Source organism: Simochromis diagramma, unplaced genomic scaffold, assembly GCF_900408965.1.
Source record: "Simochromis diagramma unplaced genomic scaffold, fSimDia1.1 OVJJ01000321.1, whole genome shotgun sequence".
Taxonomy (NCBI): Eukaryota; Metazoa; Chordata; class Actinopteri; order Cichliformes; family Cichlidae; genus Simochromis; species Simochromis diagramma.
The window spans coordinates 10,453,552-10,470,398 of NW_024386772.1; the positions used below are offsets into that span (position 1 = coordinate 10,453,552).

Sequence of the window (16,847 nt, forward strand, 5' to 3'; positions counted from 1 at the left end):
AAAAAGTCTGAACTACAGAATATCTCGTTTCCACCCTTCCACCCATTGCTTTAATGACAGCTTGTTCTCAGTCTGGTGGGACTCCACAACATGAGATAACCCATGTTATCCCAGCATGAGCTCCCATTGTTCTGGAAAGCTCTTTCCTTTTTATACTTAGTTAACCTTTTTTTAAGCAGAAAAATGGGACTCTTGAGGTTTCAAATCTCTTCTGCAAAACTCAGCAGCTTGTTGAGATGCTGGGATGTTTGGCTTTTTTAATATTTAGGTGCAGCTTTAACCCTCATCCTACTAACACATCTAACTGGCTGGAGTCTTCCTGGGGATTTCTTAGAGCTTTATTATTGCAAAACTGAAATCTATACTTTCTTTTTTTAATCCGAAGCACAATCCACTGTATTACTTATCATCCTGGTGTCACTTAGTTTTCAGTCATTTTAAGTAAACATTATTTGCTTACTTATTTGAAATTCTGTCAATAAAGGATTATGAGCAGAATCTCTGACAAAGGGCAGCCCTTTAGTCTGACTTTTTTTCATTGTGCAGGGACTGAACAAACAACTAAAATTAGCCAAAGCTAAACATACACTACAGGCAGCTCTAGCATACAGTTGCCTCATGCAATGCTCAGGGCATGTTGGCATGTGACAAGAGGAGCAAATAGTTGCTGTCGTCCTGTTTGAATTTTCAAACAGATTTTCCAGCCGAGCGTTGGTCGGTCACATCAGCAGGTGGATGTTTCCTCACTGCTGCTCGGATTGGGGCTTGCAATGTAGCAGCATCAGCTCGTCTATTCTCCAGCTGTTTCATGTAGCCTTGGTGATGTTTCCAATATTCTAGTAACTTCCAGTCTGGGCGATTTCCCCATCCAGATAATAAATGCAGCAATGGAGTTTTTCTTCTTTAAAATGCCTGGCAGAGTACTCAAATCCTTGATACTGTCCAATGTTTTACTGTAAGACTAACTTTATATGAGGTAGATGTGCATTCTATACACACTATATAATCAGCCAATCACATGACAACATCTTAATCTACTGAGGCCTATAGACGTGCTCAAGACAGCCTAATATTCAAAGAAAGTCAATTTAAGTAACTTTGAATGTGGCAAGTTTTTTGGTGCCAGGTGAGCTGTTATAAAGAGTTCAGAAACTGCTGATTTATGGGGAAGTTCCTACACAACCATCTTTAGGATTTACAGAGAATGAGTCTAAAATAGAGATAATATCCTGCGAGGTACAATAGTCTGGGTGAAAATACCTTATTGTTGCCAGAGGTCAGAGGAGAAAAGCCAGACAGCTTTGAGGTGATAGAAAGGCAATCGTAACTCAAATACACACAATTTAAAACCAAAGTATACAGAGCAGCATCTCTGAATGCACAACACACTGAAGCATATGGGCTACAACAGCATAAGACCACACCCGGTGCCAGGCTTTCAGCTAAGAACAGGAAACCGAAGCTCCAATTCACAAAAGTGGTCCTCAAAATTGGAAAAACATTTTCAGGTCTGAATGAATTATGACCACATCATTACATGTTATTCCAACAGTATAACATGAAATCATCTCTAATTGGTAACAGCCTCTACAGTCACCAGAGCTCAATCCAGCAGACCACCATTGGGATGTGTTGCAATGGGTAAATGCACAGTGTATGGTAGTAGAACAGGAAATTCTAGTCATGGATGTGCAGCAGTTGTGTGGTGCTACATGTCAATATGGGAATAAATATCTGATGAATGTTTCCAGCATCTTGCTGAATCTGTGCTGGGAAGAATTTAAACAAAAGGAGGTTCAAACGGTTACTATCATGGTGTACCTAATAAAGTGTCGGACGAGTGTATAAATGTCATTATATGTTATTGACTTTCATTGCAATGCAGCTAGTGTAATTTTTTTATGTGTATTCCAATGAAAAACTCCCCCTCTCGTGTATTAAAGCACATTTGAATATTTTCTTTGGATTTAATTTTCCAAAGGCATCATCTTTTCATTCATTAAACATAACAAGCTTTGATTTCCCTGATAGAATCTTTGCCTCGATTACTTTATTTTCCTGCTTGTTCTCTGTCACTGGTATGACTATTATTTCAGAGTTTTAGTGTGGAGGTCGTAATGAGCCTATGTTGTGCTGCTTTGTGCGCATAGATTTGGGTTTCTTTAGTCTCTTCCACTGTGTCATTAGACGGCCAATGCTGTGTCATTATGGAGCTCAGGCATGGGTGGAAGCAGCAGGAGAACGAGGTTCAGCTCTCTCTCTCTCTCTCTCTCTGTGTTTCTCAGAGATCCTCCTCCGCATGTCCCCTTCTGTCTGTCTGTCCATCTGTCTGCGTCTGTTTAACTACATTTATCTGTCTGTATTTCAGTCCTCCCTCTCTCCCTCTGCCTCCCCGTCACACACGTCCATGCAAATGTGAAATCTCTCCAGGCTCGTTTTTGTAATGCTTCTTTAGTCACGTGCTCTTGTTTCCAGCTGTTAAAGCTGTTAGTTTTACTTTGCTAAACTCCAAAAGATAATTTTCGCTGGTTGTAAATAATTAGCTTGATCAATCAACGTTATTGAAGGAGCGTCAGAGCAGAGAGTGAGAGGAGAGGACCTCTATGGGAGTTTCTCCCTCATGATGAATCTCGCTGTTCCCCAGTTCAGTGACATATGTTATTTTCTGCACAACATGAGCCAAACCAGTTTTCCCCCACAATTATCTAATCGTTTATTTTCATTTCACTTTTTTAGAAGGCCTTGGGGCGGGAACGAGGCTATTGCCCAGGGGTATCATCGTGATGTGATTGCTTGTCTTTTGTTTTGAAATAATGCTCTTTATGAGTTTTTAATATGTTTTTCTCCTCCACCTTCCCCTTAGATTAAAGTTCCCGACTTTCAATCTATCCTACGGCTCAAGTCTTTATTGGGCTATATTTCCACTTTACTTTTCATCCTCTATTGTACACTCAAGTGGAAAAGCTTCTGCTTAGAGAAATACATCAAGGCTAGAATGACCTCTGAAATTATCCTCTTCTCGTCTCACAAAATATGAAGAGGCTTTGAGGACTTTCTGGAATGAATAAATACTCAGATGGCAGGATTTAAGAACGTATGTCACCTAAATTGTCCTAAGATGAGAACAAACAGGCGATAAAAATGTTTTGGCGCAGGAGAGCAAAACACTGTCACCGTCAGATCTTAAAGTGCAGCCTGAGATGTATGTGGTTGTAAAAGGCCAGTTAAGTTCAAGGGAAAGTAAAAATTTGAGTGTTTACCTTTTTTGTTATGAGGATGATAACCAGGAACTTGGCACAGTGGAGCTTTTCAAAAGAAGCCCCACTCAAGAATGTAAGAGGAGCTGATGTTTACTAGAATATAGTGTAGCTTTAGATATAATCAGAAAGGTTACTTTTGAAATATGAAAGCAATGCAGAAAGTGTCTTAGATGCTGTTTGACCAATTTTAATTAACCCGTGTCTGATGTTTAGGTCCAATAAACCTGTTTTCATTGTTTACCAAAAGGAAAAATTACACAATTTATTACCATTTTGAACCTCAGACTTCTTGTTTTTGGCTCATTTCCTGTGACAAACGTATAAGATAAAACTCTTTCAATGACTTTACACACACACATTGACACTACACGTGTGGTTTTCGGGACTACACCAATTCCGTGTACCTTTGTCCACACTCTGTCCTCCTTCTACATGGCCTGCTGTATGTCTGCAGAAACCATCTGTAGTTTGTCACGCTTTGTCCCTGCTGCAAATTGGTGGTGGGACACAATAAATAAATAGCTTTGCCTGAGTTGTTACTTATCGATCAGTATTTATCATTTATTCATTGTTGGGACTAATATGTAATATGGCATGAACTTGATTCACTTTTAATTTATTTCAAAGAAATAAATTTCAGTAGGGCTAAGAACCCTTCCTTTAATTATACTTGTTCAAGATCAACACATTTTTTTCCTACCAGTTAGGATGGTTAGGTCAGGATTATTTTTTCAGTTTCTAAAACATTTTATCAAAAATAGAAAAATGAACAGCACTTTTATTCATAAATGTTATCTAACTGAGGCAAATTCCAAATATTAACCACTAATAAAATAAACATCTGTTAGGTTTTTTTGTTTGTTTGGTTTTTTTTTACATAAATTGTTGTTAATGGGTGTATTGATATAACAAGATAATGCAGTGGGTCCACCAGACCTGCCAACACTAGCTGACTGGAAATACTAAAAGTGACCCTTAAAAGATGGCAAAGTGCACAGTAATGTGACCTGACACTGGATATAAAACTTTAACCACAAATAAGGTTATTGTAGAATAGAATGCCTTTTATTGTCACTAAACACATGTACAGCTGAATTATCCAGTCCAACACTTTATAGTAGCCATTGTTAATAATGTGGAATATGTTATGTTAATTACACTTTAATTACACTTTATAATAGATTTTTAAATATAAATTTGCATTTCTTAAATAATTATTAGTTACTTGCTGAGCTTTGGATTGTTTTTCCAGTCAGTGCCAATCACAGGACAAAAAAAATAATATACTCTGAAAACTGGTTACATATTTTTATCGAGATTGGTTCTTTCATTTTTGTCCAAAATGTGGAGCTAGGGTACTTTTTATCATGACGACACGCACCTCCCAGAGTTTTAAAGAGAATGTAAGTTGGCTAATGGGTGGCGGCAGCAGTCTACATCCAAAAATTCTAGATAGCAGTTAATGTACTTTTTTTTTTTTTTACATACTAATTAGTTTCATTTTCACTCACCATTTAGATTTACAAACTAAAACAACTTGTCTGGGGTTTAGGAAAAAGACTTTGATGCTCAAGTGGACCCAGTAAATTGAAATACGATGCCAACAGTGTCGTGCCCAAGTGTCCACCTTTGAGGAGTTAGACAGGATACACTTATAATACAGTAAAACCTTTACTAGAAAACTACAATAGCATTGTAATCATTAAAAAATACACAGTGTTGAACTCTCACTACATAATATCGTAAATTGTAACATTACTAATGAAGAGTAAACATGTTATAATTTGTAAAACTAACTGTTGACTAAAGTTTAATTAACTAACTACGCTGAGTTTGACTCCACAGGGGGAGACAGTATCCATATTGCAAACAATAAGGTGCCGTTGCACATCTCTGGGCTTTCGCGAGCCCGTGCTCATCTGGATTTCTATTATTTTTTGTGTGTTTTTCATCATGTGTGTGAAAGCATTATTGTCAGCAATCTGCTCAGAGCGCAGGGAACCGTCGACAAGTTGCAGCGGGGCCATCAGCTCCGGTGGCTGAACACTTTCCACAAGTGTGTGTTTGCTCACATGTGCTCATAAGAGAGGCAAGGAAAAAGACACTGAATTCTGCGTTGCCATAGTAACAGAGACGACAATTACACCCCACCCCAACAAGCTTCCCCCCCCTCCTTGCTGGGAAGGTGTGTAGTTTTATCTTGATTTGTGTGCACCTCATGGTGGTATAACGTCACTCTGGAACCCCGGGAAGGCTCCCCCACAACCTCTTCAACCACCGCCACCAATGCCGTCACCTCTTCCTCTTCCTGCAGACAGGAGACTAGACCGCAGTTGTTCTGCCTCTCTTTCATCTGCCTGTGTTGTGTGAGACCACCGGCGTGCCGGGCCTGGCGTTTTTATCCTCGACCTGAGTCATCCACTCTTCCCTCCATAGGATGAAAGGGGAGCTACTGAGAATTCTCCCCCGAGGTGGTCAGACAGGAAATACAGTCTATGTGTGACAGTGCCTGATTATGTGTCTGTACACATGTAAGAGGTGTCTGAAGAGTGGCTCTTCATCATATCTCTCCACAAGAATCCATGTCAGATGGCCACATGAATGGTCTAATAATACTAATGACCCAGTTGCAGGTGTGTGTTTCAGGGCCATATGTGTACAGTAATGTGTGTGCGTGCGGGCCCCTCTAACAGGAGGGTGCCAGAATGAAAAGGGAGAAAGAGCAGTAATTATGGCCTCCCATGTTCAGCAGAAACATCAGAGGGAAGTAATTTGTTGCTCTATATTTAATCAGTGGAGATAACGAGAGTGACTGCAGCTGTCTGGGCCTATGGGCAGGCGGACAAGCAGGAACACCATTTCCTCCAAAACCCATTAGTCTTTAATGCAGCAGTCCACAGCATCTTATTTACATACTTTTCCGTGGTCACATAATCATTATCACCCTTTCTATGTCGAATTTGTTCAATTGTGTTGTTTTTCTTCATCACCTTTACCCTGTTTTATCTCATAGCACTTCACTCGCTTCCTCTCTTCTGTCTCATGACTTGACTCCAGCTATTTTATTTCCTCAGTCACCTGAAGCAGTTTCCTAGTACTTTTCCTCTGGGTTCTCTTGTGCCGTCGTTATCTCCATTTGCCTATTACTGACTCTGCCCATCTCTCCATCACCTCTCTTAGGGTGCAGGTGGAGTTTTATGTGAACGAGAACACTTTTAAGGAGCGCCTCAAGCTGTTCTTCATCAAAAACCAAAGATCCAGTAAGTTGCCCGTGTTCGGGATCGCGCTTTCCCTGGTTGAGTGAATTTCTTGTCTGCTGTCTTCTTTTTTTAAACCACTTGTTCAGCTGAACACGTGTTTCGTTTTAATGTGTGGTGTGCTGCCATTCTTGCTCTGCATTTCATCACCAGTTATTCAACTTGTCCACTCTCTGTGCCTGCTTAAATGTCTGTGTAGTGGGTTTGATTATCAGTGTGCTCATTTACAAGGATGGTGTACAGTAATATTAATATTTCTACATTTCTACTGAATACACAAGTTGCTTTTTGGGAGGGAGGTAATTGGCTTATTGTAAATTATCAAGGGGTTGTTTACTAGTTAGGCAATATACTACACGCGTGCACTTCAGCTACATTAGGCCAAGCATTGTTAGTCCTGGCCAGAAATGCACATTGAAAAGATGAGATGAATCAACTTTCAGAAGGACTTTCAAGCTTTCTGGTAGTGATAATTAGTGGTATATGAAATACTCCTAGTTGCCCAGAGGATTTATTTCTTAAGAATTTGTGTCATGTCTTCATTGAAGATTTAATCATAACAGATTCAAAGAGCACTGCACTGCTTAAAAGAATCCTGCAGAGCTTTATTCGGTGTCACATTTTTAAATCATGCATCAAGGATATTGATAGCATTGAATAAATTGTATCTTCATAAATTCTGCCGTATTGGTGTTGTCTTTGACTCGCTGGCTATTTCTTTTTCGAACTGCAGGTCTGCGAGTGCGAATGTTCAACTTTTCTCTAAAAGTGCTGAGCTGCCTCCTCTATATCGTCCGAGTCCTGCTGGACAACCCGCAAGAGCAAAGACAGGACTGGTGAGCAATATGGCGTGAACGATGGCTCAACTGGGTAAAAGAAGATTCTCTGATAGCCGGAGCAAAAGCAACAAGTCAATAGAGGGGACAGCAGTGTGTATGTGTGTGTGTATAAAGTATCCCGTAACTTTATGAAGGAAGAGAAAAACAAGTCTGGAAACTGAACCGTTTAGTGGCTCAGTCCAGTTTTGATGAAAGCTGCTGGGATGAAGACGTCTTATTCATGCTGTTCATGTGGTTTTACCCCCTGCAGTGTGAGCGGAGTTAACTGCACCAAACAAAACACGTCATCCCGTCCATGGAGTGAGTTTGACTGGTAAGCATGCAAGGCTTTAATTAGGAGTGATGGCTTTAGCCTGCAGAATAGGACCATGAAACCATCCTGGGATACTTTGATCCACGACACCAGCTCTCCGGCCGGAAATGTTGTATAATGCAATCAATGCGACTTCGCTTAACTGATGCAATCCACAATGTTGATATTAAACATTACTGATCCACCTTTGTTTATCACGATTCAGCTGTATGGATTACCTGCCAACATAATATGCACGCAGTGCCTGTGCAGCCTAATCAACAGTGATCTAGTGAAGACAGAGTATCTAATATACAGGAGCAGAGAGAGAATCCAGGAGGTGTGTTTGGACCTGGGGCCTTGCCCTGTCTCCTGCTCAGGGACCTATTGATCTAATTGGTGGCTGATGACATTGGCTAAGCTCTGGCGCCAAATGAATAAGGAGCCTGACTCAGTGAGCTCAGGAAAGGGATGGGCCACCTCCTGCTCCAGGCAGTAGACTTGTAGCATCGTGCCAAGCAGCCTTAAGCCCAGGTTCTTTTTTTTTCCTCTGGGGGGAGTGGGGGGTTACTTTCCTTTAACCTCATACAATATGATAATTATCCAGTTATGATGATTATACAGTATTATCAGCACAGTTTAATTAGTCTAGTTTAATTTTAACATTGTCTGCCTGTTTTTTTCCCTTTCTTTGTGACATCTGTCTCCTCCACTTTGCATTCTTCCCTTTTTTTTCCCACCTCTGCAGGAAGCTGATCATCTGGGTTGACAGACCTCTACCGCTGTGGGCACTGCAGGTTAGATACATCTGTAACATTCCCATGTAAACAAGGCCTCCATTTTTGTGTCTGATCACTTCTGCATGCACGAATGCACAGAAGTCAAAATATCTGCGTATGCTTTAACGGCTTATTGCCAATTCAATTTAGGTCACATTATTTCAGCTCATTCTTACTTGACATATATTTACAGTTACAATGTGGTTACCCACACATACATATAAATGTACATCAGACACCAGGCTGTCTCTTGCTTCACTTAAACCTGTTCCTTCTGAAGCTCAAACATCAGCACACCCACTGATTCCACCCACGCTCCCCATCTCTGCGACTCCTAATTTCTGTGTCTGCTCTCCCTCTGTCTGTTTCTCCACATTACTCTCTCTCTCGCTCTCTGTTTTTGCAGGTGCTTGTGGCTTTCATCAGCTTTTCGGAAACTATGTTACTCGTGTATCTCAGCTACAAGGTGAGCCACTCACACGACCCCATTGGCCAGCCTGTTTGTGGTGGTGTATGTGGGGGATTTGCATGGATTTCTGATGCTTGATGGTGGTGACTGTCCACTGGACACTTCTGCTGTGCTATTAAAGTTGAAGTGATGGCATTCTGTCTTTCAACCATAGATCATTTTTACATTAATTTTTAAAAAATGAAGCTGAGGCTTACAAACTGTGACCTTCTTTGGCATCTAAAATCTCTTTAGTGGATTAAACAAGATTATCTCAATTGATAAAATGTTCTCAAAAGAATATTATTTACACCTGCTGTAATTTTATTTGGGTGCCACAGCTCTGCTTTGGGAGCTTTCCTGCTGCCCCTAAATGCTAAGGTGGGGGCAAAAAACTCCATGTAGTCAATGTCCATTTGCTAAAAGTCACAGTCACATAGTCACAGTCAGAAGCAACACGAAAGGAAGATCTGTGATTGGAGGTGGGTTGCAAAGTGGCTTTCAGATGAACAGCAACTATGGCGTGGCACCCTATATGAGATATTCCCCGGATGTAGAAAATAATATGGTAAATGAACTGTTTTCTATGCTACTACTACTACTACTTGAATGCTTGAAGCACTTTATATAACTTGTCTCACTGACCCATTTATACAAACGTTTATGCAAGGACTCTTTTGCACATTTTACATCACTCTGCATTTAATCATCAGTTATTATTAAGCTGTGTCTGTCCTCCACAGTGTGTCCCCCTCCCTTCAACCCCAATCATTTGCTGCACCTCCCTGAGCCTGACTCTGCTGGAGGTTTCTTCCTCATTACAGGGAGTTTTACTTTTCCACTGTTGCCAAGTGCTGCCTTATAGGGGGCCGCCTGATTTTTGGGGTTTTCTTTCTGTTATTTTAGACTCTTTACATGACAGTATAAAGTGCCTTGAGGCAACTGTTGCTGTGATTTGGCACTATATAAATCAAACTAATTTGAATTCTATTGAAGTAAATTCACACTCTTATGAATGCATTGTGAGCAGATCAAACCACCAACCTTCCAATTAGTAGACCACCTGATCTACCTCCTCAGTGACGTTATGCCCTGCTTGAACTAATGCTATACCTGTTTTGCTGGTAGATTGAGTAGTTTCCATTTATGGTATAATTGAGCAATGAGTAATTAATTCAATTACTGCTGTTGTGCAACATGCATTAATTGGCACAACTCTCACCTTGGAAACGTGCACGGATGTACCCTGCCGCTGTCTGACATCTGCAGGTATAAAACAAACCAAGAATCACCAGCTGGAAGCAGCAAACCTCATCTCCTGCTCAGTTGTTTGTTTGTTTCAAATTCTGGGTTGTAGTCATTTCTGGTGAGTTAATGTGACCTATCGAAGGAGAAGTCTTTTTCACCACCACTCTAGTTTTTTTTTTAATTAATTTTTTTTATGTCATTGCTGTTTAGGGCAGTCCCTGAAACAGGAATCTCTTTTAGAGAACCAAAACCAGATTTTCTAGGTACACTCTAATAAATTGACATTTTTTGTTCTCCTTTGATGCTGCTCCTTTGCTCTTGCATTTGGAAAGAACCTCAGAGCTCCTTGAGGCTTCCTCAGCATTGTCCTGTTATGGACACATTTGAAGCACTTTTGGGGAGGACCGCCCTTCTCCAGGCAGAGGGAAGGCAATTCATCAATGTGTGTCTGGATCTGAAACTATAAGCTTATAAGGCGCTCTCTCTGCAGATTGCTCTGGAGGCTACAGACCTTAGCATTTAGAGCTGACTGATTCCTGTGGACATAGCCTATGCCTGTCCACCTACACTAGTCAGATTCAGGTCAGCCATATGCAGGCGGGAGAGACATAAAAACAGCTATGGCTGACATCTTAATTGAGCAGAAAGGCTTAGTGGAAACTGAGTAATGCTGCTTCCTTCCTCAAAAGACACAAGGGAGTCATACAACCCTAACACACACCCCGATTTATTGTATGGTGCAAAAGCTCATCAATTTGTTCCCCTGCACTTTGTGGTAACTGGGCCTGTTATGTGTTAATCTCCTAAGGTCGCCAAGACAATGGAGTTTCCTGACCCCTGTGTGTGGTTTGTGTTTCCAGGGCAACGTTTGGGAGCAGGTACTACGTGTCCCTTTCATTCTGGAGATGATCAGCGCTGTTCCCTTCATGATCACTGTAAGTGGAAGGATACGCATTACTGAGCACTGACGGCACGGGGAGTCTCTGCAGGCAGCCATTTGTTTTGGGCTTCAAGCACTGTAGTCCCACCCACCTATGAAAAAAAAAATCACACATCACTATCCAGTACCTGAAACCGTGAGGATATCCCAAGATGCACAGAACCCCCTTTACTGCCAGAGACCATGACTGTGTAACATATGAAAACAGAGCGATAAGAGCTAAGTAAGCCTAAGCATTTCTTTTTCTCTCGACAGGTGATTTTGCCATCCTTCAGAAATCTCTTCATCCCTGTCTTTTTAAATTGCTGGCTGGCCAAGCATGCTTTGGAGAACATGATAGTAAGTGGAGCGCAATGTCCCTGTCCATTTTTTTTTTCATCTCAGCATCTCTATTATGCTGTTTTGTTGGCATGCAATTGCCCCTCTCTGTTTCCCATTTCAGCTCACCAGTTTTATCTTAAACACTCTCCTACAAAGGTAAATCAGTCAGAAAACCTTTATAATAATAACATGGATTTTATTTCCTGAGGCACTTAACATTCCCTCCCTCAGTCAGTCCAATGACATCCAGCTAACTAAGGCTGCTTCACATTATTTGGTAACCTCCCTCTCCTGCTGCTTTTTATATTCCAGCAATTGGCAATGCTTATCTCATTTTTAGTGCATTTCAATATTCCTGCTTTTTTTTTCATCTAAGGTTGTCCTGCTGTCCATCAGCTACATTTCATCCTCATTTTACACTTGCACAATGCAGCACTTAGCTTGTTGTCATTTGCATACATTGACTCCTATCTGTCTCACCATCTCTCTGCAGAACGATCTCCACAGGGCGATCCAGCGGACGCACTCAGCCATGTTTAACCAGGTGGTGATACTTATCAGCACACTGGTCTGTCTCATGTTTACGTGGTGCGTACCCTTACTGCTGACATTACACTGAGAGCCGGGGGCAAAAAAGCGCAGGCAAAAAAAGGACATTAGATAGAGGTTGAGTGGGAAGTGAAAGGTGTCGCGGCCATGGATGGAGTGAGAAAGGAAAAGAGGGCGAGATTGACGACCATTAGTGTGATACATGCAAAGGTAAAAAAAAAAGAGAGAGAGAGAGCGAGAGGAGAATGAAAAATGCAGCCACTGGAGCTAAGAGAGCGAAAGGCAGAGAGCAGAAAGGTAATTGGTAACTGTAAGAGTGAGATAGAGCTCTGAGATGACAACTGGCAATTTCTTCAGTGCAGTGGAGGATGTGGCAGCTTGCTGGTGTGAAAGCCTGAGCTAATCCAGAAGTTCATTCACACAGTATCTCCGACCATTTCTGGGTTTGACATTTGCCTGTTGACTCATCTGTCCCTTAAAAATTATGATATTATGCCCAGCCAGGAGTCGCACACCTATTCATTTTAAAGTATACCATGTTCGACAAATGCACTCGGGCGTGCATTCACTCCCATTTCCACACATTCAAAGTCACACATATAGGCACAGGCGTGAAAAACAGTTATCCGTGGATATTGCCCCTCCACGAGCGCCCATACCTCGCCGAGTGAAGCAGGTGCCTATGGCTTAGGTGTGAAGTCTCTATCTCAACGATGCCCGCTCCTTTTTCTTATTCTCTCATCAGCATTTGCGGCATTCAACACCTCGAGCGAGCGGGCAACAACCTGACCCTGTTCGACTCGCTCTATTTCTGCGTGGTCACCTTCTCCACAGTGGGGTTCGGCGATGTCACCCCACAGATCTGGCCCTCGCAGCTCCTGGTGGTCATCATGATCTTTGTGGCCCTCATTGTGCTCCCCATCCAGGTGAGAAGTGAAAGCGCTAAAGTTTGAGTGCAGTGCAAGTTTAAACAGCACTTAGATTAATTTAAATAAAAGCAGCGGCGGCAAAAATCATTTCGTCCATCTCCATCAATTTTTTTTCAAGCGACCAACAGCTTCGAGCTCTCCTTCAGTTTGTAGTGAGGTAAAAAATAAGAGATAAACTAGCCACAGATGTGTCTAAAACTCATCAGAAATAAGTTAACATTTTTCTTGGTACACAACACATAAAGTCTTCCTACTTAACACTAATATTTTTTGTGTTTCCCCCCATCACACAATAATGTGATGACTCACTGCAGCCTACATAGATTTGCAAGACTATTTTTATTCAGAGAGCAACAAGAGTGTCTTCCATACTCACTCAATTCCCCAAATCCCTCTCCTGTCATTTAACTGCTCTGCTGAGGGAACCTCATGACAGAGAATTGGAGCAACCGTTTACCAACACACACTCACACAAACACACTATTTGTACAGCGACTGATAAAAACACCCTGACAAATGCACTTGTCCCTCTGTATCCTAACAGTTGTCTCTCATATTTGTGTAAAGCTTTTATCCCTGAGGAAGCTGCACTAGCTGTTTGTCTCCCGAAAGACTCGAAGGCGAAAATATGATAAATTTCCACTGTGTATATACTATACCTGCAGTTAGGTTTTTGTGGGCAGGAAATCTCTCACGCTCTCACTACTGCTACACAAGTGATGACGCTACAAATTGTTGCTAACTTTTTTCTCTGTTTTTGGTGGCATCAAATAAGCAGACACACACTGTACTGTAGGTGTAGGACTGCATCCTACACAAGCATGATCTCACTATTTTTATTATTTATCTGTGTTGTTTTGTTTCCACGAGTAAGGGCTCCATGGTTGCAAATAACTTCACAAATCATGACCATAAAGACAACTTTTCTTAAATTTGCACTTGCATGCTGTTGATTACTGACGTGGTTATCATGTCATCCTCTTTGGCCCCTCACTCTATCTTTCATCCATAAATACCTTTGACATTTAGAAACTGGCCCACCCCTTTGCCCTCTCTCCACAAACGCAACTCCACCCCCACTCACTCTGCGAGTGTGAGCGTGTCCTTCTGTCTGACTCTGATCCTGCCATGACCAGACTCCAGGAGAGCCGCAGAGCACATCAGGATTCAGCCATCGCTTTGGTTCTTATTGCTTCCTCTGTTGATTTTTCCTGTAACTGTCCCCAACACACTGCCTCTCTTGCCAAGACATTTTGTGCAATTTTGAGCCTCAAAAGAATCATTATTGTAAATACCATTAAAATAAGAAGTCCGAAATTTAATCCAATTCTCTTGTTTAAAATTCAAATTGCCCAGCGTGAAGAAAAATCTCTATACTTTTGTAATAGAGTCTAAAAGAGGACAAAATAAAACACATTTGTTGTAGCTGGATGATGCTTTTACCCTTTAATAAGCCGACATTATCTCAACATAAAGGTGATCATATTTATCTGGGCCAAAATGATTAGTTCATAGAGAAAAACTGCACACTAATGAAATATGCCCATTGAAATCTGATAGATGTAGGTGTATGGCCAGAAACATCGGAGATTCATTGTGACTGTGGCTGATAAACTTAAAAATCATGAAAATATGTGTGTTCAGACCAACAACAGTATCAACCATGATTTTGTGGAGAACTGCTTACATGGAGTGAGACAAAATTGCATCATGATAGTTCTTTCTGGACCTGCTGGAATCACCGGGGGAACAAACAGGATAATAAATGCTCCTTTTCTCCCCTCAGACTGAATGAAGTGTCAGGTGTAAAATAGCTTGTTATTTTGCTGTGGAAATCTGCAAGAAAGTAGATCACTCTTACATCTGTTAAAACCTCAAACTACCCATTTATTCGCACAACTTTCCAGAGCTCAGACAAAAAACAACAACAAAAAAGTCTCTCTGTGGAGCTCTCTTTAAGCCTACTGTTATTTCCATGCCCTGCCTTCCCATGCTAATATCCGCTATCATGTTCCATTCATTCGCTATGCTGAACTAACTTCCACCTGTCTTAATTCCCCTCAAACACTCTCCCTAATCACATGGAAACACTATATAGTACAAGGCATTGTTTTCTTTTCATGTACCACCTGGCTCCTCCCTGTATCCAGGCTAACTTAATCCAGTTTCCATCTGTTGAATGTGATGGATGTTTTTCTCAATGCAGTTTGAGCAGCTGGCCTTTCTGTGGATGGAACGACAGAAGTCTGGAGGAAACTACAGCCGCTACAGGGCACAGACGGAGAAACACGTGGTTCTGTGTGTCAGCTGTCTCAAGATCGACCTCCTCATGGACTTCCTCAATGAGTTCTTCGCTCACCCCCGGCTACAGGTCTCTCCAAATGGTTTTAAGTAGGACAAGGGGGAGGTTGGGGGCTCTTGTGTGTGCACATTTGTTGTCTGTAATGATCCTCTCCAGGTGCCAGGTCGACTGAGTTTAAGGCAGAGAATGAACTTTTCAGTAGGAAAAATTAAACCGCTATCTTATTCATTTGAATGAATGTGTGCATATTTATTTGTTTCTTTGGGGGTTATTTTGATTGGTCTGCTCCACAGGTGGGGTTTAAAGGGAATAAAATATCTATCTAAATATCATCTATAGTTTGGGGGCTAAATCTAGGACTCTACCAGGGTGGCTTTGCGTTATTCACACTTCTGTTGTTTGAGATAAGCAGTTTTTGCACCTGTCCACTTTATTCTTAATGGCTTTTTCTGCCCTGGAAGCAGTGCTTCTAGCTCACCTCGCCACACTAAGGTGACCATACAAATTTACACACAATACTCCACAATGACAAAGTGAAAAGAAATTGCTTGAACTTATTGCAAAATGTAAAAAAACAAACAAACAACAACAACAACAAAAAATAACATGTACCAAAAAGTATTCACGGGCACCGCTACTTTGGGGAGTTTCTCTCGATCTTCTTTGCTGAACCTCTCAAGATCCACCAGGTTGGTTAGGGTATAAATAGGGAACAAGTGAAGCTCTGTGAATACTCTCTAGATGTACTATATAAGGAAATCTGAGCAGTTTAGCACAAAAGTAGGAAAAACAGTTCCACATCCCCAAAGGTTGATCCTGTTCATCTGGACATAGTGTTTTCAGTGGGAGAAACAACCTCACAGCCCATTGTTCCTTCAGTGGTGTTAGTTTCAATTACTATGCAAATGTTCTGTTTATAAGGTCGGGGAAACGTGCAGCCAGCTGAGACTGAAGACTTAGATGAGCCATGAAAACGTTTCTCAAACTGAAAACATTACGTCCAGATGAACAGAATCAACTTTTAGGGATTTACTTACCTGGATGATTGAGCATGCATCAAGATGCATTTTCCATAGTTTTAAATAGGCCAACTTCATTAATTTGCCTCCTTTGATAAGAGGATCCAATAATGTAACAGTATATATATTATGCAGTGGTTAGTGTAGCTGTGATCTAATTAATTTGATGTATTTTCATTTTTTTGCGTACTTGGAAATTTGGATTTCATTCATTAAAACATTTATAACTAATTAAATTCCAATTCAATGGCAAGCTTGACAGCATTTCCTCAGTTAGTGTTACCTAAATATAGGTTATAATGTAGGTTAACACCCGTTCCCATGTGTTTATGTGTGTAGGACTACTATGTGGTGATCCTTTGCCCCGCGGAGATGGATGTCCAAGTTAGGAGGATCCTTCATGTCCCCCTGTGGGCCCAGAGAGTCATCTATCTGCAAGGATCTGCCCTCAAAGACCAAGACCTGATGAGGGCCAAGTGAGTCGCTGAGTCTGAAGTAAACTATTATTATCATCACATCAATCCAGCCTCGAAAAACAGAAATCCACAACAGACCTGAATTTAGACACCTCGAAATGAAAGGCCCTCGCGTCTGCAAGCTCGAACTCGCAATTAATACCTGTAGCACCTTCAAGCCTTTAAGTAACAGCTGTGATTGCGGTTTG

At 41.3% G+C, this 16,847-nt stretch overlaps 1 protein-coding gene across 2 annotated transcripts in view; it reads left to right on the plus strand.

The window, feature by feature from the left end:
- Positions 1–16,847, plus strand: part of LOC120738587 (potassium channel subfamily T member 2) — a 42,438-nt gene that overhangs the window by 9,183 nt on the left and 16,408 nt on the right. For both annotated transcript variants that reach the window (XM_040039902.1, XM_040039892.1), the window contains exons 2-12: positions 6,441–6,520; positions 7,251–7,353; positions 7,607–7,669; positions 8,397–8,445; positions 8,834–8,893; positions 10,984–11,058; positions 11,319–11,402; positions 11,878–11,972; positions 12,679–12,859; positions 15,069–15,233; positions 16,523–16,659. In XM_040039902.1, coding sequence (XP_039895836.1) covers positions 6,441–6,520; positions 7,251–7,353; positions 7,607–7,669; positions 8,397–8,445; positions 8,834–8,893; positions 10,984–11,058; positions 11,319–11,402; positions 11,878–11,972; positions 12,679–12,859; positions 15,069–15,233; positions 16,523–16,659 — 1,092 coding nt within the window. The remainder of the gene's footprint in view (positions 1–6,440; positions 6,521–7,250; positions 7,354–7,606; positions 7,670–8,396; positions 8,446–8,833; positions 8,894–10,983; positions 11,059–11,318; positions 11,403–11,877; positions 11,973–12,678; positions 12,860–15,068; positions 15,234–16,522; positions 16,660–16,847) is intronic.